General features: G+C 29.1%; 1 protein-coding gene across 2 annotated transcripts in view; it reads right to left on the bottom strand.

Annotated features, from left to right (window-relative positions):
* The window catches only part of LOC129910990 (transcriptional regulator ovo), a 38,773-nt gene extending 16,755 nt beyond the window's left edge, over positions 1 to 22,018 (bottom strand). Inside the window, exon 1 of one of the 2 annotated variants that reach the window (XM_055988612.1) lies at positions 21,706 to 22,018. In XM_055988612.1, the coding sequence (XP_055844587.1) occupies positions 21,706 to 21,979 (274 nt within the window). In that variant the 5' untranslated portion in view covers positions 21,980 to 22,018. The remainder of the gene's footprint in view (positions 1 to 21,705) is intronic. The other variant, XM_055988614.1, reaches the window with a different exon arrangement.
* Between the last annotated feature and the right edge of the window lie 1,101 nt (positions 22,019 to 23,119).

Here is a 23,119-nt window from a genome sequence, read left to right as displayed (position 1 = left end):
TCTAATTGAATTCATAAATTCATTCAAGAAACAAACAGAAATAAATTGAATTTTAACGATGGATTCACTCTAGGGAAATCAATAGGAGATACTCTTATATGTTTTCAATCTAATCTTCAAAGGAACCACAGTACCACTTATTGGAACTTAATTCTTTCAAACAAAACAATTTTCTTTTTTTAGTACATTTCATAGAAAAAAAAAACCTTTTATTCTTTATTTATTAAATTCATTTTTGTATTGTTGCATTAATCTGAACACGTCTAGAAAGCTTTTTTCGTTCAAAGTACTACGTCAATCTCTTGATCTGCCAGTTGCAATAATAGCCGCGTTCCTTTTGAGGTAATAGACTACTCATTAGTAGATTAGTAGATCTACAATTTAAAGAAGATCTTCTATCCGATTGCACAAAATGTTTGAAAAATTGACAGAAGGATTACAATCCACCTTGACAGCCCAAATGAGATAATTTCACAAATTAGGTCAGTTCAAATTAAAAATTAACGATTTGAGAAAATGAGAAACTAATTTGTAACATTATCTCAATTGGGCTCTAGTAAAAACTTGGATACATGGAGATAATACGGAGGCACTTAAGCGGCGTTGACTGTGAATACATTCCACAATAATTTATACAAAAAACTTAAAATCCAATCCAAAAGTTCTGTTCGTTTCATAAAAAAAACATTCTTAAGGCATGCTTACACTTTAATTCAAATACAAATTAAACTACACTCATAACATTCAAAAACAACTAAAACATACAAGTTATTTCCATATTTCAAATGAACGAACCTCAAAGAATTCCTTCATCATGTTTTTTTTTTTTATTCTGTGTACAAATGCATACTTATGCAAATTCTTTCTGCATTAAGTTGCATTGAAATTAATTCTCAAATCAAGATCAAGGTTTTTTTTTCTCTCCTACCATAAAAATAAAAATAAAGCAACACGTAAGATCTCGATCAAGTACCTATAATAAATGCATTACAAAAAAAAACACACCAAGAGAACTTAAAGATGAAATATGAATGCAATGGAGATAAATACAGAAAAAAAAACGAGCAGTTTGCATTTGTAGGGAATACTTGTTTAACTGCTTGCATCTTTACTATAGTTGATGTAAGAACGTTATTTTCTCGATTAGGAGATTTCAAATAATATTAAAACTTGTCAAGTTATTTTACCAGATAGGTTCTTATTCGGTAAAAAAATATGTTCTGTTGAAATAAAATTTTAATTACTTATTATTTAATTGAAAGAGATTATTGCTGTTATTAAATTAAAAATGAACTTAATTCGATCATTTTGATTTGATTATTTCAAAATTTAATAAGAAATGTCAAGTAAATCTTCTTATTTGATTAAATGTCAAAAGTGTGTCCTTTTTTATTTATAGGTATGATTCTAGTACATTTAAGCAATTGAATTACCTAACAAGTTATGTCACTTAAGTTGTTGTCTTTCAGCTCTTCGTAATTTTGACACTTGATCATGTAAAGCTGTCAATGTCAAAATCCATATTCATATGATGGCTAACATCCTTTTTAATTGGCTTCTGTTAAAAAACCAGATGAATTTAACACTTACGAAAAAAGTTTGTTTGTTGAAAAAAGCGAGTTAATTAAGAGCTATGCTACTGGATTGTCAGGAAAGTCAGTTTATTCAGGATTATAATTTTTTGTTGGCTTGTTAAACAAAAATCCATTTCAATCCACACGCAAAGGTTACTCTGTCGTCTCACACCTGGCCTTCATTTTTTTGTTTTCCTAAATTGAATGGCTATAGATAACATGAATTTTCAATCTACTACTTTATAAATAAATTTGATATCAAATCAATATCCTACACATAGCTGTCAATTATTTTTTTATATCCGGCAACGTTATTTTTTGTGTTGACGTTTTCCCTTGCGAATACAAAATTCCCACAAGTAAAATCGTTTAAATTGTAGCTATCTATAGCTTTGATTGAAATTCCATTCACGCAAGTGTGTATTTGGTAGAGTAAATGTACCTATATATAAAAAAATATATTAAACGAAACCAAAAAGATCATTGCACTCCAATTCAAAGAAAAGAAAAAAAAATATACTGAAATTTATTTTTATAAATAATTTATGAGCTTTTAATATTTTTTAAATGCAAATTAAAATTATTCTTGATTTTCAATAATCCATTAAATTAAGTTTTTGCTCCAAATTGAAAATTTCAATTAGTGTGGGTGTCTTCTATTTCTTATGTGTTCCCCTGGAAATGGTAATGGTAAGGTACTCATGAGTACTCACTAAATCCACTCATACTTTTCTGCTCTAGTACATAGATTGGAATGGCATTGATAATATCGAAAATGGCTTCCATTGAAAATCGCCAGTAAATTGTACTAGTAGCCCTGTTCCTTTGGGAGGTGGCAAAGTACTAGTAGCTGCGTTCCTTTGGAAATATTTATCTACTTTTTAGTACTTAAAGCTGCTTTGAACTACTTTTTCAGTATAGCAAAGTAGATCAAAGTTGTTTTAAGTACTAAAAAGTAGATAAATATTTCCAAAGGAACGCAGCTAGTATAGTAGTTTACTTGCGTTCCATGCACTTTCAACGAATTCAATACAAATCGTATCTACTTGGGAAGAAGAGCATGAGTACTACTCATTGAGTAGTTCTGGTAGTAAATTTACTACATCATCTACTCTGAGTAAACTATCACCTCCAATGGAACGGAACTATTATCTACTTGAGCAGAAGATCATGTGCTGAATACAGAGTACTAGATCTTCTTATTAAAGACCACCTACAAAAGTCCTGTTCTATCGGAGTTGGTAGACTACTCAACAACTACAACATTCTCATCTCCTCGATTAAAAAATCATGTGTTAATTGTAGTATCTATCTACTAGATCTACTCAAGGGTAAACTTCCACCTCAAATGGAACATGCCTAAAGGAACACGGCTTTTGAGGGTTTGAGGCTATGTTCACACTTTATGTTTGAACTGTTTGACAGCTTTTACTCAAATTTTGAAGAAAAATAGATTACGGCTCAATTAAGCAAATCTGTGCCTACGTTCCGGAAAAGGCGAACAAATCATACGATTTTCTAGCGTAATTTTCAGAGGACGTTTACTGACAATTACTTTGCCAAAGATAATGGTACTCCAACAGATATTAATACAATTCAATATGAAACTATAAATTTTATAAAAAGCGTTAACTGATATTTAATTTTGATGATACAAAATGTTGTTCCTCAATTTTTCACCAAAAAAAAAATTAACCATCGCAAAAAATTGAGTGTGTCATTATCGTTGTCAATTTTTTATGGTACTTTGGCAATGGTAGTAGATGAATTGAGTTGATATTAAAATTCCACTCTCTCAATGAATAGAACCAAAAATGATGAAAAAAAACATACTCCATGAAGATGTGTGTGTATGTGTGTATTTTTTAACGGAAACATTGTCAGTGATACGTGAACGGACTTCGTGAATATTTAATTAAAGCAATTTTTATGCAATAGCTGCTATGTATTTATTATTTTTTTTTAAACCTTATTGTATGGAAGATAGCAGAATTACCCGTATGAAATCATGTTTATATACATATATCAGGAGCTAATTTTTATTAAAGCCAGCTTTACCCGTAGCAATTATTGACTGACAATTATAAATAAAAAAAATAAATATATTTCGAAATGATTATTTCATTTATAACAGTATACCCAACTCAATTGTATGTTAATTTGTCACATCTGTCACTACGTTTTTCTTGAAATGTTTCAAACTTATACCTATAGATAAGCTAGAGTTCATAATAATGAGTTAAGGTCAAGGTGAGAAGGGAAAAAATAAAAATTAAATAATATAAAAACTGCGATTCATGAGAGAGTAAAGACAGCTTTTGTGTAATGTTAAAAAAATGTTTTATGTTTAAAATAGCCTTCAGTTCAACTATTCTCGTTGTTAACCATGTGAACATGCAAATAGTAGTAGATTTTTTTTTCTTTTATTTAAATTATGACTTGCGGTTACGATGAAACAAATGTTTCTGTCAAAAGTCTTATATTATTATAGCCTCGGGTTAGACAAGTTAACAAGTTCTAAAGCAGAGGCGGTGTTGTCAATCAGAAAAGAATTATTAAATTTTTGTTCTTTAAGTTTAAAGTATGTAACATGAAAAGTTCTTGTTCTAAAGGAATGTACATAGGACAATAACCAAACCACATTTAGAGTTATTAGAACAAACATATGTAACTTTGACAGTTTGGATTTTTGAGACTTGAAAAAGAACGCGACTATGTAGCAAAAATTGCTTAAATATCTTTAAATGAATAGTTACAAGTAGTGACAAAATAAACGTGGAATTGAATTTGCCTCCGTTGGCTGAATCTGATTTATGTATGTTAGGAAAAATCAATGTGATTACAGCCTTAGATAGTTACATATATAAAAAAGCCGCGTTCCTTTTGAGGTGGTAGACTAATCCTCAGTAGATGATATTAGTAGATCTAGTACTACAATCAACACATGATCTTCTGCTCGAGTAGACAGATATGTTTAGTTGTTGTACTAGATTTCTTCTCAACCTTCAAAGGAACGCGAAATAGTAAATGTCATATCCTTTCGCATGAACTGTCAGATCTTGGGGTCATTGCTTACATATCGACTTTACGAGAGGTTTAGATGAGCACGAAAATAAATAGAACTACAGATCAGGAGAATTAAATGATTTACAATTTGACAGAAGCTTCATTTAGCTGTGTTTTTCTTTAATTACAAGAAGGTTAAATAATGTTAACAATAAAAATCGTACAAAAAGATACAACCAGAAACCGTATGTAATAATAAAATGTCATTGACCATAATGTTATTGTTAGCAAAGGGAAAGGAAATAATAAAATAACAGAGTCATTGACCAAGCTTCAGTTAAGTTTTTGGATATTTGTTGTTGTTTTTGCTATAGGTATTTCCAGAAAATAATAAAAAAAAAAAACAACAAACTATTTACATAAATTCTCCCATTACACCCACTTCGTTAGAAAGTCGCCCCTGCAAAAACATCGAATGCGATAAAAATGTAAATCGCAAAATGTTTTGTTTTGTATTTCTTTATTTTTTTTTTTAATTTTCTGCGCATTACTCTTTCACCGAGTTTGAAAAAAAAGTGAAAAAAAAACTAAAATACAGAGAATCCAAATATTTACATCACACCTACACTTAAAAAAAAGATAACATTTAACTAACCTTACAGTGACTCTGTGGTGAATTTTAAGAACCGCAAAATAAAAAAAAAAAAAAATACCTACCCACATGTCAAACAAAGGTAAATGTACGAAGAATTTTGCTTCTTTTTTTTTGTACTAGTGTTGTTATAGTGTGTGATGTGGTTGTTGTTTTTGTTATTGTTTTCATAAATTTTAACCAAACTGTCATTGTACGTCCGTATCATATACATTGAAAAGAGTACTTATGAACAGAATAGTCAAGACGATTCTTAACGAAAAATAAAAACAAAAATAAAAGAATAAATAACGCAACATGGCGACTATGTCGCGAGTTTTATTAATTTTGTGTAGTCCCTCTCCAGGAAGACTATTTTGAAAAACCGTCTTTTCTCAAGACCTAATCAAATATTCTATTCACGATTAATTGTATCATAATGTACACGTACTGTACATATACAGTATACCTTGCTCGCAACTTGGTGATTATGTATATTTTCTATCTCTTTCTGTTTTATGTAAAAAAAAAGTAAGAATCGTCTTGTTGCGTTGTCGTGCTTTTCTGTCATTCTAAAAGCAATAGACTATGTCATTCAGCAGTACCTAGTTGTTGTTTTGCTTATATCGTATCGTTTTTGTGACATGTTGGTTTTTGTTTGAATGTTAACATGGTTTATTCTAAGAACGTGAAAAGAATATAGACAATTATTATGGAAAAAAGGCTATTGTCCTTTTGGAATTAGAAGAAAAAAATCAACTTATTACGATGCAAATTTAACACCGTTACCCTGTTTTTAAGCTGAGATCATAATACAAAAATGTGTCAGAGTTTTTGGAAAGAATGTAGATAGTTATAGGATCTTTTTTTAGCTTAAAACGTTGATGTCTTAGCTTGAAGATATGAGGTAACGTTTGTGTGAACATAAAATGTCAATTTGACAGATGATGCGAGAGTTGATTGTCAGTGAAGACTTTGACATTTCTGTTGAGTGAGCCTTGCTTGTTCTTTATTTACTTTCAAAAATTTGAATTAACAACCCCGTTCCTTTAGAGGATATGATTCCTCATGAGTAGATGATCTAGTACTTTTACTATTAGAACAAATCATGCTACAATCAGCTTAATAAACGCCAACAATAGACCCGTTCCTTTGCAGATGGTAGACTGCTCATGAGTAGTTGATAAGTGAATCTAGTACTACAATCAACATTTTGCTGGAGTAGAAAACCATGTGAAGTTTCTTGTACTAGATTTCTACTTATCAGTATAAACTACCAACTTCAAAGCAACGCAGCTAAAAGCTGCTATATACTCGTACAGCCAAGTTCTTTTGGAGGTAGTAAGCTGCTCATTACAAGATGATCTAGTACATTTTTACTGCTAGATCTACTCATGCTCTTAAATCCCTACAACAACTATGACAGTTCATTTAAAAGACTTGCATAGTACTTATATGAACTAAAAGCCGTTGTAAACTATGCATATTGAATCATTCAACCATTATACAATTCTAAAATCTCGAAAACTCTGACGTGTGTGTCACTTATTATCGTTGCAGCCTGTCAACACATGAGAGTTTACCATTTGTCCTTGCAAGATATTTCTGACATAACACACAGAACATGTCTTATTGTTAAAATATGACAACTCAATCAATTTTCTCCAACAAAATCCACCATGAAAAGTTTTTCCCGTGTTACATCTCAATAAAGTGTTTATTACTACACACTCTTCAAATAAAAAAAAAGCCCGACTTCTATATACAGATCAAGGTTAGCATTGACATAATACGTTAATAATAACAGTGCATTGCCAAGTGGAACAGAAAATAAATAAATACATTAAAAAAAAAATATGTATACCCCCAACGTGTGTGTTGGAGAGATGCCGTATCGTAATGTAGAACAGAAAAAAATAAAAAAAAAAAAATAAAATACCACTTTTGCTTCTAAACGAATCGCATGCAACTGTAACTTATTCAATATAAATTTAGTAAAAATACACGAACGCCATGTGTTATGACCTTGTATGCACACCATTTTGTTGCAGTTTTGTAAGATGCATTGATAAAACTTCATTCTAGGCTAATTAGTATTCTTATATAGTTTTGACGTATAAAATTTGTTGTCTAAAAAACACTATGATGACAGTTAGGTCAAAGCTATTGAAAATAATTTGTTGATTTGTTCCATCCACAAAATGATAAAAAACTTTGAAATAATATATAAAAATGCAACCAAATGTCATAAACAAACAGAACTACTGCAGTATGTCATTCTGTTGCTGCTAAAATGCACATACACTCATACAATCAAAAACTATGCAACTTTACCGGCTATTATTCGTTGACCTAAATTTTATATTGCAACTGAATAAAACACGGTAGTATGGTGCAGTATTGTTGTTGTTGTCACTTACGCATTGAAGCTAAAAATAAATATTAAATATCGAAATAAATCAGCAAACAAACGGAATGCAAACATCCAATATACATATACACTTTATACCATAGTGACAGACAGATACTCTGACCACTAACCAACCAGCAGCTTATAATGTGACAGTCCAGCGATTGTTTTGATGGTGCGCTGTCCGCTTGCGTTTCAACCCTAAAAGCCGTTTGTGCTTTACAACCTAAACCGATTCTAATGAAGAGTATACACATGGAGATACTATGTAGTTGAAGAGACCTGTACGTACAATTGAAAATGCAACTGTGCATCACTTTTTTTTTAACTAAAAAAATAGTTTAACAAAAAATATCAAGGTATATCTTCATAGAATTTATATAGATATTTGTGTATTGTTTGTTATTTCAATTTGCAAATGCAAATTTTTTTTATTCAAATTCGAATCAACGGACGGACGCAGCGCAGTTCAATTGTTTAGGTGCGTCCATAATAATGTGCAACTTTAGCTGTCATTCTAGTGGAACGTATTGAGAGCTCTGTAGTTTTTGTGTAGTTATAGAAATAATAAGCAAATAAAAATTGTACCTACAACAAAAGTGTAAACCACTTGCAAAAAAAATATTGTTAATTTGTTTAAGTATAATACAAATAAGAGAAAATAAGTTTGTTTGAGTTGTTATCCTCAATTTGAGATCATACAACTTGAACGGAATTTGCCCAGAAAATATAATGTTGTGGGTAGAATAATTGACAGTTTCAAATCAAATGTCAAAATAATTTGAAGAAATTCACTTATATTTACTTGACATATTTTTGATAGGTATAAATATTCTTTGTGGTAAGGCCTTAAGACAGCTTCAAAAATAGCCCTGTAAAAAACAGCCCATGTAGGGCAAGCATTACATTTCACACGTTCCATAAATCCGTGTTCATTTGGGTGTGGGAGACTTCTCGTGAGTAGATGACAATCAAAAGATGATCTTTTGCGCTAGTAAATAGGAATATGTAGTTTTTGTACTAGATTTCTATTCATGAGTGTAGTCTACCAGCTCCAAAGAAACGCGACTAGCGTTCAAAAAGATAAATTTACTACTAAGCTCTGTTTGATTTCCAAATTAATAGTATTTTAGGAACCTTTTGACGTTTAGTCCGGAAGTCAATGTCAATTTTGTATCACTTGACGACATCAAAAATGTTTTCTTGTTCTTATTTCCACATCCGTTTCCAAGAAATACTTGCACTTATTTAAGTCACACCTTTCCTAAGTCCTATATTTTATAATTCACTTAACAAAACCTGCACCTCCAGGACACACATTTGTATTAGAAATTTAACCCTTTTTTGGCATTAAAAAAGGTGAATTCTTAGGCAAATTGGGTATCGACAGGATACGCAGAGACAGACAAGATGCAAAAATTTATTCCAGCAGGTGGTAATACACAAATAATACCCTTGTCTAAGGATGCCCAAAACCAAACCAGCAAAAAAAAAAAAAAAAAAAAAAAGGTATCTGTGGTTAAGCGAGAAAATTATACTATTGGAAGAGCCATTTTTTTGGTGCAGACACAAAGTGTCAGACACATTGAGATGTCCGCCTCTAATAATAGTTCTTTTTAGAGGTTTGCCATGTTATTTTTTTTCTTGTTGTTACTGTTTGTGGTTTGTTTTGTTCTTTTCTATGCAAAAGAAACAAGAAAAAAGGGAGCATTTTTGCAAACGTCAAACAAAAAAAATGTAAAAGATTACAACAGGTTACCACTCTATGCCATCATCATTCTTTGTTGCTGATGGGCATCAATTGTTAGAATTTTAGGAATTAAGACGTCAAGCTGCTTGGTGATTATTTCGGTTGTTATTTTTTTGTGTTTTGTTTAAACTTTGATAATCTTTTTTTTTTTTTCAAGATAGAATCTGTCTGGAAGAGATAGGTTAAATTATGGGATGAAACTTCTAACGCCTCTGAGTAAATATATAAATTTGCGAAAAAAGACTTTTAAAGGCGTTAGCTAAGGGAGTGTTTTGTTGGAAAGGGTTAGAAGTATAAAAGAGATACATTTCAATTCTAAAATATTTTTTTGCAAACAAAAGAAACCTGACTCTATGATTATGGAGTTGTACTGTTTGAATTGTGCATTTGACTTTTATGGTTTGTAATATTTCTAAGAAATATTTTGAGCCTAGTTTAAACAAGTAAGCAACAAGCTGAAATTCATATTCTGCATTTTCATTATACAAGTTTCTAGAACTGTCAAACATTTACCAGCTTTTTTGTGAGCACGATTAATAGATTTCAAATCAAACAAACCTTGCATAAAGGATACACTAATAGCCGTGTTCCTCTGAAGGTTGTAGACTACTCACTCATAAATACTTTACAAGCAATTTTCAATTAATGTGGTAGTTTACTCGTGAGTAGAAATCTAGTACAACAACTACACATTCCTATCTCCTCGAGTAAATGATCATTTGTTAATTGTAGTACCAGATCTACTCATGAGTAAACTTACACCTCCAATGGAACGGAGCTGAAGATTCAAAGAAATGATTCCAATAATTAATAGATGTCGAACTAAATGTACTAGATTATCTTCTTATGAGTATTCTAGCACCTCCAAAGGGCTTATATCAATTTGCGTACTGTTTTAGAAGGCAGTAGAAGAGCAAGTGGTAAAGCAGTTAATTTGACAGCGCTTTTAAAACCTGCGGTACTATGCGTGCAAATTCTGACGTGACCATGATCTGACGTATGAAGCATATGCAACTTGCATTCCAACGTGCTTGCAGATTCAAACTTTTCAATTTTCTTGTTTCATTTCTATAGGATCTGCGAATTTAGGCTGGGCTATAAGCCTATTAATTATCTATTTTGACACAAGCTTCTGTCAAAGGGAGCATCTGACAGTTTTATCAAGTTAATATTTATCTATTTTTCGAAGTTGACATTTGTCAAATGAAAAAGTCAAAGTCCGTTAAAAGATGGTGTTCATTGAATGTGGAACGTATATGACGGTTCATTGCAATAACTACAAAATGGTCACTCAGGAACTTTTGAAAACTCGATATGAGAATTCATCGGAAATGGAAAAGGTTCTAACCCTGAATCCCTGAATGTACTAGACTAGGATGTCAAAATTAAGGAACCCACATGGCTTAGGGCCACGATAAAATTAAAAAAAAAGTTAAGTTAGCATAAAGTGCTCGTTAAAACAAAAAACCTAAGCAAATAAAAATTTCCGGTCAAAAGATTACAAACTTCAACTTCAAACTATATGCCGCTATAAGACACAAGATGACCCTTTCATAAAAACCCTCGATTACTCAAGCTTGATACTTTTTTTTTTACGACATACCGACGACGAGTCGCATCAGTGACACTTTAGGTCGTAAAACCCAAAAAAAAAGACACAAAAGTCAAGACAATCCCAATGTAAACTTCATGATGACCAACCAAATAAAAAAAAAAACAACAACAAACTACTACTATTCATATACTAAACTCACATCGAACATGAATATGACGTAATTTTCTGTCTCCATTTAGCCTTGAAAGCCGGTACAGATCAAGAGCACCACATCATAGCGCGCGCATAAACATAATATTGGTTGCGACTGTGTTTTAATGTTTTGTTGTCGTTTTTTTGTTGTTGTTGTTTGTTTTTTTGCATTTCTTCCATCCGACGACGATACAATGCCACCATAACATGTATTTTTCCTTACACTTTTTTTTTATTTATAAACTTCAAACAATAAGATACATTTTCTTTTACATCATCTCTCTTGGTTGGACATCACACATATAAAAATTTCATACTCCAACAAGCCGGGAGCTTATACCAGTTTTTATTTTCTGTTTAATTTTAAAAGACCCACCAACAACACTATGTCCAAGTCCATCTTTTTATTTTCACTGACATCATTTTTCTGACTTTGTATATCTTTTTTTTTTTTTCTTCTACTTCTTTTGCTTACATAACAGTTATACATCGACGACGACGACGTCATGCAACATAACTTTTATGGAAAGAAAAGACAAAACAAAAAATAAAAAAAAAATACTTATTTCAGATAAATCGAAGTATCTGTCGAATTAAAAAAAAAAAACCAACACTTTGAGATGAGATAAACAAAAAAACAAAAAAAAAGGTTAAAAAAAATTGTGGTCAGCTATAAACTGTCTTCAAGTAGATTTCATTACCTGTATATTCTTGAAACCGAAATGGAAAACAAAAAAAAAAAACAAGTTCAAAAACGTAAAAATAGAAGTTGAAAAATTAATACAAAAAAAAATTTCTTAAAGCAAATTATAGAACTTAATGCTTCATCATGGTGGGTAAAGTGAGGTGCGCGCTGCACTCTACCCCACACCTAGCCTGCATCACCATCAATTACAGCAGCAGCAGCAGCATGTAACCAGCTATGGGAATTAACCTTGGTCTTGGCATGGATTTCTTATTGCAATCTTTATATTGTATGTAACGCTCTGATGTATAACTCTATACAGAGATACAAATGTAGTTTACAATATTGTCTTACAATTCAAGACTTGCTCGCTGTACCAAGAGCAGCAGCTGGCTTTTAAAGAACAAAAATGATCAGCAGAGTTCCATGTGAGGAGATCTCTGCGTTACAGTGGGCGTTACTGGTTCTCTATGGTAATGACTTCTCTTAATGGCACTTCATATCTTTCGAACTTGTGAGCTGTAGGTATATATGCAGTTCATTAAAAGATGGATGTTAAACATGATTCTTAGTGAATTACAACAAAAAACAAAAAAAAAACACCAAACAAATCTCACCAACAACAACAAAAAAATACTTGAGTATTTGTAGATCTGTATCTATAGATTGTTTTTATTATTTTTTTTCTCATTTTTTTTTTAATCGAACCGCTAAATGAGACAGTAAAAATAAATCACCTATACACAAACCTATCTGTGGTTTTAAATGTATAGGTTTTACTTTACCAAAATAAAAAAAAAAAATAAATAATAAAAAAAAAAAACAATTTTTAAATAAATAACTTTTAGGTCAGGGTTGACTTGTGATATTGTCTGGGGGCTTGTTTATGTTTGTAATAATACTCTCCGGCTTTTGCGTGTATGTTGGTATTCAATTTTTTAACTTTTAGTTTTTTTTTTTTTTTTTTTTAGTAAATATATCTTCTCTACTTGTTTTCATTCATTTTCAAGTTTTTTTTTAAATTTTTATTTCGATGTAATCACATACTTTTGTTGGAAATAACAGTTTTTTTTTTGCTGTTGCTGTTGCTATGATGTATTTTTTTTTATTGAGTGTAAGTATTAGTAGAGATTCATTGCTCATCTATCTCATAATATATTTTAATGTGAATATCTAGAAACACCGGCTTTTTTTAAACTATCTATCACACATTTATATATTAATAAAATTCGTGGGATTATTTGTATACATGCATACAACTTTTTTTAATTTATATATTTTAAGACTATTAACAGTTTTTTTTTAACTGTTTGAAAGTTGTTGTTGTTATTGTTTGATGATAATCAAAAACGCACGTGTATTTTGCATGACGAAATATAATTCATCGGCGTTTTGTGGAATTTTTCAAACCAGAGTTGATTTTTTTTTAATGAAATGTTAGATCGAAACAAGTTTGAAATATGCAAACTATAACGGTTTTTTGTGAGTATTTGATAAGATAAATATATTGAGAGAGCATTAAATGTATTTTGTCATTGTTATTTTAACAACTACATAGAAAATGTAGACAATATTTGGAATGAAGTCATATTAATTTGGCAAAAACAAAAGAGTTGAGTAGAAAACTTGATAATAAAAATGTTGTTTATTTATATACAAAAAATTATAAAGCCGGTTGGAAATTAATTTTTTAAGACTAATTAATGTTGTTGTTAAAAATAGCAAAGTCTGGTAACTGTTTTTTATTAATTAAGTTAATTAAATATGCAGTAAACGGATAAAAGTGAAGCAATATTTATTTACGAAACGTTTTTTTTTTGGTTTTAATTTTGAAAAGATGTTTATTTAAATTGTGCGAGAAGTAAATTTTTTTTATGTAGTTAAATAAGAAAGAATTTGATACTTAAGTTATTTTCGAGTTCGTAGCTCAGTTCTTTTGTTTGCAGGCCAACATAAGATTTTATAATATTTTTAAGTGTACAAAAGGCTTTTTAAAGAAATTTCTAAAGACAATTTTGATATAAATAAATGTTTACAAAATGTGTAGTACTTTATTAATTGCTTTGGAGCAAACGATGATAAGGACGATGAAAAGGAAGTTTTTAAAAATTTGATGTCGTGAATTTTACTGTTATAAGAAATCCCATTCTGAAAAAGTGAAGTAATTTCCTCATCTACCCACTCAAAAACAAACAAAAATTGTTGAATCCACAAAAATTACGTTCCACAACAAATCTAAAAGAATTTTGCCCAACCCTGTCGACGACATTATTTTTTCCTATTAGATTTCTTATATCCTTTGTTAAAAAAAAAAAAACTAAAAACCTTGCTGGTGAATAGATACAATCATGTTACCCAGTTTTTACCTGTTCTTATACGAGTTATAACAAAAGAATATGATTGCTCGATTATTGTTATCCTCAGTTTGCTTTTTGTTTGTGTTGTCCTTATGAACTACGTTAACCGTGTCATATGAGACATTTTATTTTGTGTGCATCAGGTAGAAAGAAAAAAAAATACACATATTATTTTTCTTTTTGTCCTACCCTTACACAGGAATAAAAAAAAAAAAATATGCAGTTCTACCTGCGATTGACACGAACACTGGATTTTATAAAAGTATTTTTTTTTGTATCAATTTGACCCACTCAAATTGGAAGAAGGAAAAAAATTAAGTACCCAATAAATATGTTGGTTGGATGGATTTTTATTTCTTTTTTTTTGAAAGAAAAAATTTGTAATCAGTAATCACCAATTTATGTTTCACTTTTATTGTTGATTTTTTATCAAAAAAAAAAGAAAAAGTGAAAATTGCACAAGATTTGTGTCGACAGTAAATTTATGACCCATACTTTTTGGTCACTGATTTTTGTTTTCTTTGATTGAATTTTGAAATTTATTTTTTTTAGAGTCATCGATGATGAATTTGTATGACCTGTTGCGAAGGAATTTTAATTGTTTTTTTTTTGTTTTTTTACTGTGGGTTAAAAACCTGTGGGCGAGACGTGAAATCATCTTTTCTTAGTTTGGTCAGTTCAAAAATCCTTTAATTGAGGGTGTATGAAAATAATATAGTCTTTCAGTGTAAGAAATAGAGTTTTACAATCCTTATTATAAATAAGGGTTCAATTGAGTTTAAAAAATAATTAATAACATTTCAAAACCCAGGTGGAAAGATGTTTTATTCTTTATTTAAAAACTCTTGAAAAAAAAAACTACTAAAAGAGTGCACATCCGTCTACCTTTCACTCATCTTCTTTGATTTTTTTTTTCACTGTCAAGGTTCAAAGTCAAAGAAAAAGGGTAGGTTTAATGGAGTATTAACAACTAGGTCTGTAAGAATTCAATCATTTGATTTATTGTTCAAAAGGATTGAATAAATGGATATTAAATTCCCAAAACTGATAGACGCACCTGCATTTCCTGTGAAGGAAATGCTTTTTATTGATGCAAGCAATTTGATCATGTGTACATCAGTTGAAATGTCGGTATTTTCGATTCATTCATAAATAAATAAAATATTTCAGGGTTAGGTACTTATTAAAGGATTTTAATTTCAAATTGGGTCAGGTTCATTTTTTTTTTTTTTTGATGAATCATAGTTAAACAGTCTATTGTGATGAGCAAGTTTCCTGCAGAATTATGACACACAATTATTTATGACTAATTGATCCAAATTTTTTTAATAAAACAAAGAAAAATGCATATAAAAACTGAAGTCTATACTTAAACAAAAGAGCTGAGGTACGAGCTTTGAAACAATATTTTGTTTTCAAATTTTATGATTGATTGGGGTCTAGATCGAAACTCTGTGTAACAGGTGTTTTTCTTCACAAATTTGTGCAAATAATTCCATTTCAGAAAATAATAAGGGCCCTTCAACCGAATTCTGTGATGGAACTCCAAAGATAATTTGCATTATTCCATTAGTTTACGTTATTAGGAACCTCATATAAAACTAGAGCTGGATATATTCCAACTTAAACTATAAGATCTATTGATTTCTTTACAGTTTTTGGAAGAAAACCAACCGATTAAGCCAAATTTATAAAAAACGAAAGAGCTGATCAGCGAACTTTTTTTCTTTTTTTAAAACAATAGTTTTTAAAGCTTTCACAGCTGGCTTAAACTCAATTATATCAAAAATAAATGCCTTCAAGAAATGTTAAGGCAGATATAAAAAACAATTGCACCCTCTCTGTAATTGAATGTTCTTTATTACCGAGTGTTACCAACATCTCAACCACGCCTCCCCATTTAATTTTTTTGTTATTCTTTGCCAAAGTGCACTTATTCTAACTAAAAGCAATTGTGTATGATACCAACTCGTTATAAGTAACCAACTGGACTAAAATTTATTCACATTTATCCAGATGTGCCAAAAAGTAATGGTACCTAACGCCAAAAAAAAAAAAAAACTAAAGGAAGTTGGTATATTCATTCAACTCTAACGAATTTTTTTGTCCCTTCTAGTTGTTGTTGTTTATTTTCAATCTTCTGTTCTCAAGGGTTTTTTTTTATATGTGGAGATATAAATTCGATAAATATTCTACATTTGCGTTTCTTTTTCTGTTTGTTTATTTGTTTGTTTGCCAAAATAAAACAAAAAAAAAAAACAACCTTTGCCATCACCTGTTCACCATTTGTCTTTTGATCGCGCTAGAACTTAACTCTCAAAATACTTTGAATTTATTACAAAAATAAAAATAAAAACAGAAAAAACAAAAGTTAGAACACGAATATTCTACCTTTTTATTGTTTTTTTTTATTTGTTTGGTTTATTTTTGGTATTTAAGCAAAAAAAAAAGGTATGGAACTAAGTTTCGCAAAAGATAAATAGATACATCAGTATCAGACAGGTGTGGACTTGTTGTCTTCCTCCATCTCCAAAAGGGCGGTAAAATAAAAACAATAAAAAAAGTGAAAATGATTTGTGAAGAAGGCGATCAAACGATTAAAAGGCTTACGAAAAAAGATATCATGTTGCCAATCCAAACAACAGAAAAAAAAATTAAAATAATTCAAATTCTTTTCGTTTGAACATTCTTGTATACGATGGTGAACAAATTAAGAGACCATTTGTTTTAAATGATCATTGAACACGTTAATTTAAGTGCCTAAGGATAATAAATTATTTCGATTCCATTATGTAGATATTTCATACTTTTTTTTTGTCTTCTTTCATATTTTTTTTTTATCTTCTCCCACTCAGCTTGCATTATCATGGTTATGCTCTTGGTTGGTCTGGGTTGGATGATTTATTGTTTGTTAGAATATAATTTATTATATTTTTGCATTTTTTTTTCTTCTAAATTAAAATATAACTTTAACTACCTATGAGACTTGAAGTCATTGAGAATCTTATTGTGTTCTTTTCTTCTTGTTCTTTTTCGTATATTATTTCTATTCTCATAAAAGAGGAAAACGACAAAAACCCCAACTAAAGTATAAACATAATGCTCCACGGTCTGTTGGCAATGATTTTCTTTTAGTTTTCTTCTTCATTTTCTCAATTACCATGGGATTCAAGATTTTTTTTAAATATTTTTTTTTCTTCATTTTCTGCATTTTTATATGTACTTGTACGGTGCGGAAAGGTATAGATTTTTCTCTACGGTTTCTTAATTTATATATTATGTATCCAACTTGTGGTTTAGAACAAGTATCTATCTATCTTTTCAAACAGAAAACTTCATATAAGTGAGAGAGAATGTAAAGAGGAAGAGGAAGAAATATAAAACAGAAAAAACAGACACTCCTGAAGGAAATAAATTGCACATCCAATGGGAGAGATATAGTTAGTTATGGAAGAAAAGCCTGTGGTCGGATGCAAGTTGTTGTTTTTGTTGTTGTTGTTTTATTTTTCACACTCTTGCTGAATAACTCTGTTCGTTGAACTTGACAAGAATCTTTGAGTCTTATTTGCAAAGAAAAACAAGATGAAGAAAAAAACTCTATATAATGTCCCATCATAGAAAGAATCTAATTAAAACATTTTCTTCATCAAGTTTATTACTTTTTTTCCTTATAAGTTTTGATGTGTCGCATGTGCAAAGTAATATTCCTCCAACACTTAATTTCTTTTTTTTTTTATTATGACAATTTCTTATGTAATTGCTATTCATTTTAGATTCACTCTGCTTCTATATATACACCTTCGCAGCACACCTCAGTGAATTAATTGGTAATAGAGTTAAATTACCGGTTTTATTATTTTTTTCTTCTTACTTTTTTTTTTACTTATTTGCAAGAACGAAAAAAAAAATGGACAAATACAATTTTTTTTGCATCTTGAATTAATAAATTTTATTTTTGCACAATTTTTATATCTCGTCTTTTAAGTATCATTCAATTTGAAAAGCAAATAAAAAATTTTTATGATAAGAAATTTTATGGGTTTAAACAAAAAAAAATTTACGATCCTAAAAAAGAAGCTTAAAGTTGTTAAATGAAAAAATAAAAACAAAAAACAATCAAACAAAAAAATAAGAGAGGGTGGATGTTTTTATTAAAATTGCAGGTGACAGTTTTTATAATGAAAATCATTGAAAACATAAGTTTATTGGGATCGATGTTGAAATTGACAGCACTTTTGCTTTTAACGATATCATTCTTTTGTATTATAATAAAAATAAACACACTTTTAATTATATTAAATAAGAATTTCACATGTAAAAGTTGTGAATATTGGACATTAAAAGGACATCAAATACTCGTTTCATGTTTTTTTTAAAAAGATTTAATATTTCAATTAAAACGCAGGTAGGGGTCCTTAAAAAAACAAATACACATTTTTGTTTCTTTTTTTTTCAGTAACACCTACGTAATTTTTTTGTTTTTAATTTATTATTCTTACGTAAATGCAACTTATAAATTATTTCACGTGTAGAGAGAGTATGGCACGAGAGATATTAAAAGATAATAAAATAAAAGAATAACAAAATACAAAGTAAGATGCTTGTTTTTTTTTTGTTATATTTATATAAATAGAGTAGAGGTCATAGTTCTGACTTATTTTGCTTAACTGATTCATTATCAACTTAAATCAAGAATAATGTTCTTATTATTTATATCTTCTTTCAATTGAATTAGTCACTACATATTTCTTAGAAAAACACGAATGAGTTTCACTAACAGAAAATAAAGTAACGTTTGGATGCTCTGGTATTTATTTTTTATCCTACAAACTGAAACCTGAAAATTATAACATTAATTTTTCATTAATTTTACTTAGAAAACATTACTTGATGAATTATTTTAAAAAATTTAGAAATAATTGAGTGGATAATATTTTGTTTTTCTTTATAGATCCTTTTTAATGACACAAACTAAGTTTTTACAATATTTGATTAAAAACGAAAGAGCTGAGCAGCGAACTTTTTTTTAAAATTTTTTTTGTAGAAATTCACGTCAAACCTTTAAGTTTTTATAATTTATGCTAGAAGAACATTATTTGATGATTTTTGCTAGCAAAATTTACTGATTACACACAGTGCCAAAAAGAAATGTTTCTAGTAGAGTTTCAAAGGAATATTGATTTAAGAATATGTTGTATCAAAGCTGGAGGGAGGTACTTAAATTTAATCAGAATTTTGATTGAAGCACTATTTATTTATAAAATTAAATAATAACATAGCCATTAAGAGGGAGTTTAGCCTTAAAGTACGAAAAAGATTTGGAGATTGTTAAAAAATGTAATAATTCAAATAAATGAAATTTCGTTGTCGAGTGGCAATATCGCAGTTAATTACAATTTGGGTTCTTATTTTTCTAAGATCTTTTGTTGCATTTGGCTCAAACTTAAAAATAGATTCCATATTAGAGAAATAAAGGTTTTCATATCGTCTCCAAAAAAATGAAAAAAAATAAAACTTTTTTAAGAACTTATTACATTTGTAACCCTTTTTTAAAACACTTTTTAACTTTTATCTTTGTCTTTTCTAACGTGATGTCTGACTAATTCTTAAAAAGTTATATATTCCAAGTGATTTAATTTTTTTTAAATCCAAGAATATAAATAATACTAAAAGTTTCATATCGTTTCAAATTTTCATTTGAGCATGACAATCGAATTTAATTGCATTAGAGGAGAAAAATTGCAATTTATTTTTATTCACAATCCGATACTTACATCTTTTTTCAATAAATAAACATTTTGTTTTGTATTAAATTAATAGGTCTTGTATTTTGAATTTTGTTTAAAAAATTTTAAAAGATGGGATGCTAAAAAATTGATGTATTAAATTTTAAAAATTGTACAGACAGAAATATTTTTTTATGAAACGATTTCACCGATATTAAACATATTTTTTGAAAAATCTTTTGTATCAGGTCGACACAAAATAATTGTAGAAGTATTTTTTTTAATTCCATATTTGTTGGTGATTTTTTAAAATTGTTATTCAGTTTAAAAAATTAAGGAAAGTTTTCAAACTTTATGAACTACAAAAAAAAAACAAAAAGTGCTTGAAGAGACGTAAGAATTTTAAAATAATTTTAAATAATCCAAAGTCATTCATTCATTACTTGTAGAAAATTGGAAGGCACTTAAATTCTACAAATACTGGAAATTAAAAAATCTGAATTTTCAATTCCATAAATAAAAATTCTATAAATAAAAATGATCCAAATTTTTGTAAACACAAAATGTTGTATCTATTTTAGAATTCTCTTTTAAGATTGATAAGAGTTTTAATATTTTTTATTCCAATTCTAAAATTTACTTCTGATTTTCTAATATGTATATTTTTAATATTAAAAACAAATAATAAGGTTAAAATTTTAATTTAATTTAACTTTAAAATAATTTTAATAATAATTTTTTAATTAATTCTGTTTTAATTTAGAATGTTGATTTTACCAGGAATTAAGAGAACCTTTTGTTTTTTTTAAACAACATTTATATTTAAAAATAATCTGTACAAGTATAATTAGATAGAAATGTATTTCTTAGAAGCTTTTGGTTTGTTACAATAAAATACATTTTGTTAACATTTTTAAATCGAACTATACAAATTTCTTTCTTTATTTACAAATACTATTTTTTTAAAAGGGGTTGGTGTATGGTTTTTTCATACGCACAGTGATGCTGCCTGTGAAATCAATTTATATTGGAACTATTGTTGTTGTTCATTCGAAAAAAAAAAATTTTTAAAGAAAGTCTTTTCTGAGGAATTATTTCTTGATTAGCAAAAAGAAACCCTTTTCGGAGGCTTTAAAAAATATTCTCTACTATTTTCTCCGAAATTGGGAAATCTTTACTCATTTCTATAAAAAAATAACCATTAATTTGTAAAGTGATTATGATAAACTATAAACAAAATACATCCTTTGTAATAAATTTTTAAAAACAATTTTTCAAAATAAAATTCAAGTGCTGTCGGAATTTTGCTATGATCTAGTAAAAACTCATGTATTTTACAGAACAATTTAAATAGCTTCATATCATTTTGCTATTCTCATTGCAAAGATTTGTTTTTCTAAGAACACGAAGTGTATCAAAATCCTTCTTCCTTTTATATTCTCCCAATAAAACCTGCCTTCCTGCCTGCTAAAAAAATGATTCCTTCTATTCAATACTTCAAATCCAAATCTCATATCTACAACAATTTGTTTTTGCTTTTTTTTTTCAAATCTCCATTATACATTGAAAAATGCAGCTTTCCTAAATGTATATTGACTTGAAATCAATTTACCAAATAAAAAAAATAATAATCTCCAATCGAATAAAAATATCTGGTTGAATTCACAAAATCAGGTTTTAACCTCAACTCTTTCGTTTAGTTCTCGTTCTTATACAAAAAAAGTAAAAAAAAATCTCATCTCTACATGGCGCATCGCAAAAATGATAAAATCATTTTAAAAATATAATATAAAAAAAGAAGAAAAGAACAGAAACTCACCTTGTTCATCGTCATCACGACGATTAAATCGCTTCCTCGCCACCAACGACAATGGTTCATTATTACTTGTTGTATTCGAATCACTTTCATATCGATTAAATCCATTCGACGAAGGACCAAATAAATTTGATGAATTTGATTTTTTCTGCGGTGATGTTGGACTTAACGGTGGAACTAATCTATCGTCGTCCTTGTGTGAGAGTAAATTTTGTGCTTCCAACAATCGTAATTGTTGTTGATGCAAACGATTTTTAATTAAAAATATTTTCGGCATTTTGATGGAGTTTTAAGTTTTTTTCTGTGTATTTTTTGTAACAAATTTATAATCCAATTGTGTGTGTAAAAGTGGGTGGAATTTTTATTTTTTTTTTCCAATATTTCACTTCACTAAGTATAATTTTTCATTTGTGCATATTTTTTTTTTCACTTTCGTTTAAATTTATAAATATATGCACTTATATTATTTTTTAAAATCATTTTTTAACATTTTATTTTTCTTCGTCACTATATATTTTTTTTTTAGAATATCTTTCTTATGTTTTGAAATTCTTTTTATTTTTCAATTTTCTTATATGGTATCTTTCTATCTATTTTTATATTCCTGTTGGATTCTTCGAAAAACGATATAACGAAGATCACGCGAACCGAACCAACAATCACGCTAGAAGAATACCAACAAAAAAAAAAAAAAAACCACACAATATAAAGAACACTGGAAATATAAAATTCCTTTTATTTTATTCTCTTGTTTTTTTTTTTCTTATTCTTTTCGAATAAGGTTTTTTTTTATTTTTTCTTATACGCGATCAGCTAAGAACCCGAGATACAAAAACAAAAAAAAAGTGTACAAAATCCAAAGGAGAATATAACGATTATCATATGGTTCTAACTTGAAAAAACAGAAGATCTGGTAAGAGGCTTTCAAGACACAACAAAAAAAGGTATAAAAATAATAAACAACACTCTAGGTAATCCCAAAAAGCAAGAAAAACGCGTGTGTCCTCAGCGATGGATCGTCTCTTACTGTATTCGAGCGGTGTTTACTCAAAGTCAGTTAGTTTCCAGCTTAGCACCGTATGAACAAAAAACCTCGATACAACAACAACAATTAAATACAACACCGTATAGGTACAAAAAAAAGCTGTTCTATCTCTAGAGTATAACCGAACCGAGCGACCGATCCAACGACGATGATCGGCGGTAAATATAAATAAGAATACAAAAAAATGCACAAATACCAATATGATGATTCCCACGTAGGTATTCTCGTCGCTCGTCGCAAATGAACAGCTACCTTTGCAAATGGCACCGCACCAGCGCACCAGCACACAACAGAGAGATACCTACTCGATAATATAATCGTCTTCACGGTGCAGGTTGTCCCGGTGAAACATAACACTCATACAATCAAAGC

Source organism: Episyrphus balteatus, chromosome 2 (assembly GCF_945859705.1).
Source record: "Episyrphus balteatus chromosome 2, idEpiBalt1.1, whole genome shotgun sequence".
NCBI classification, from domain to species: domain Eukaryota; kingdom Metazoa; phylum Arthropoda; class Insecta; order Diptera; family Syrphidae; genus Episyrphus; species Episyrphus balteatus.
This window is presented reverse-complemented; position numbering and strand designations above follow the sequence as displayed.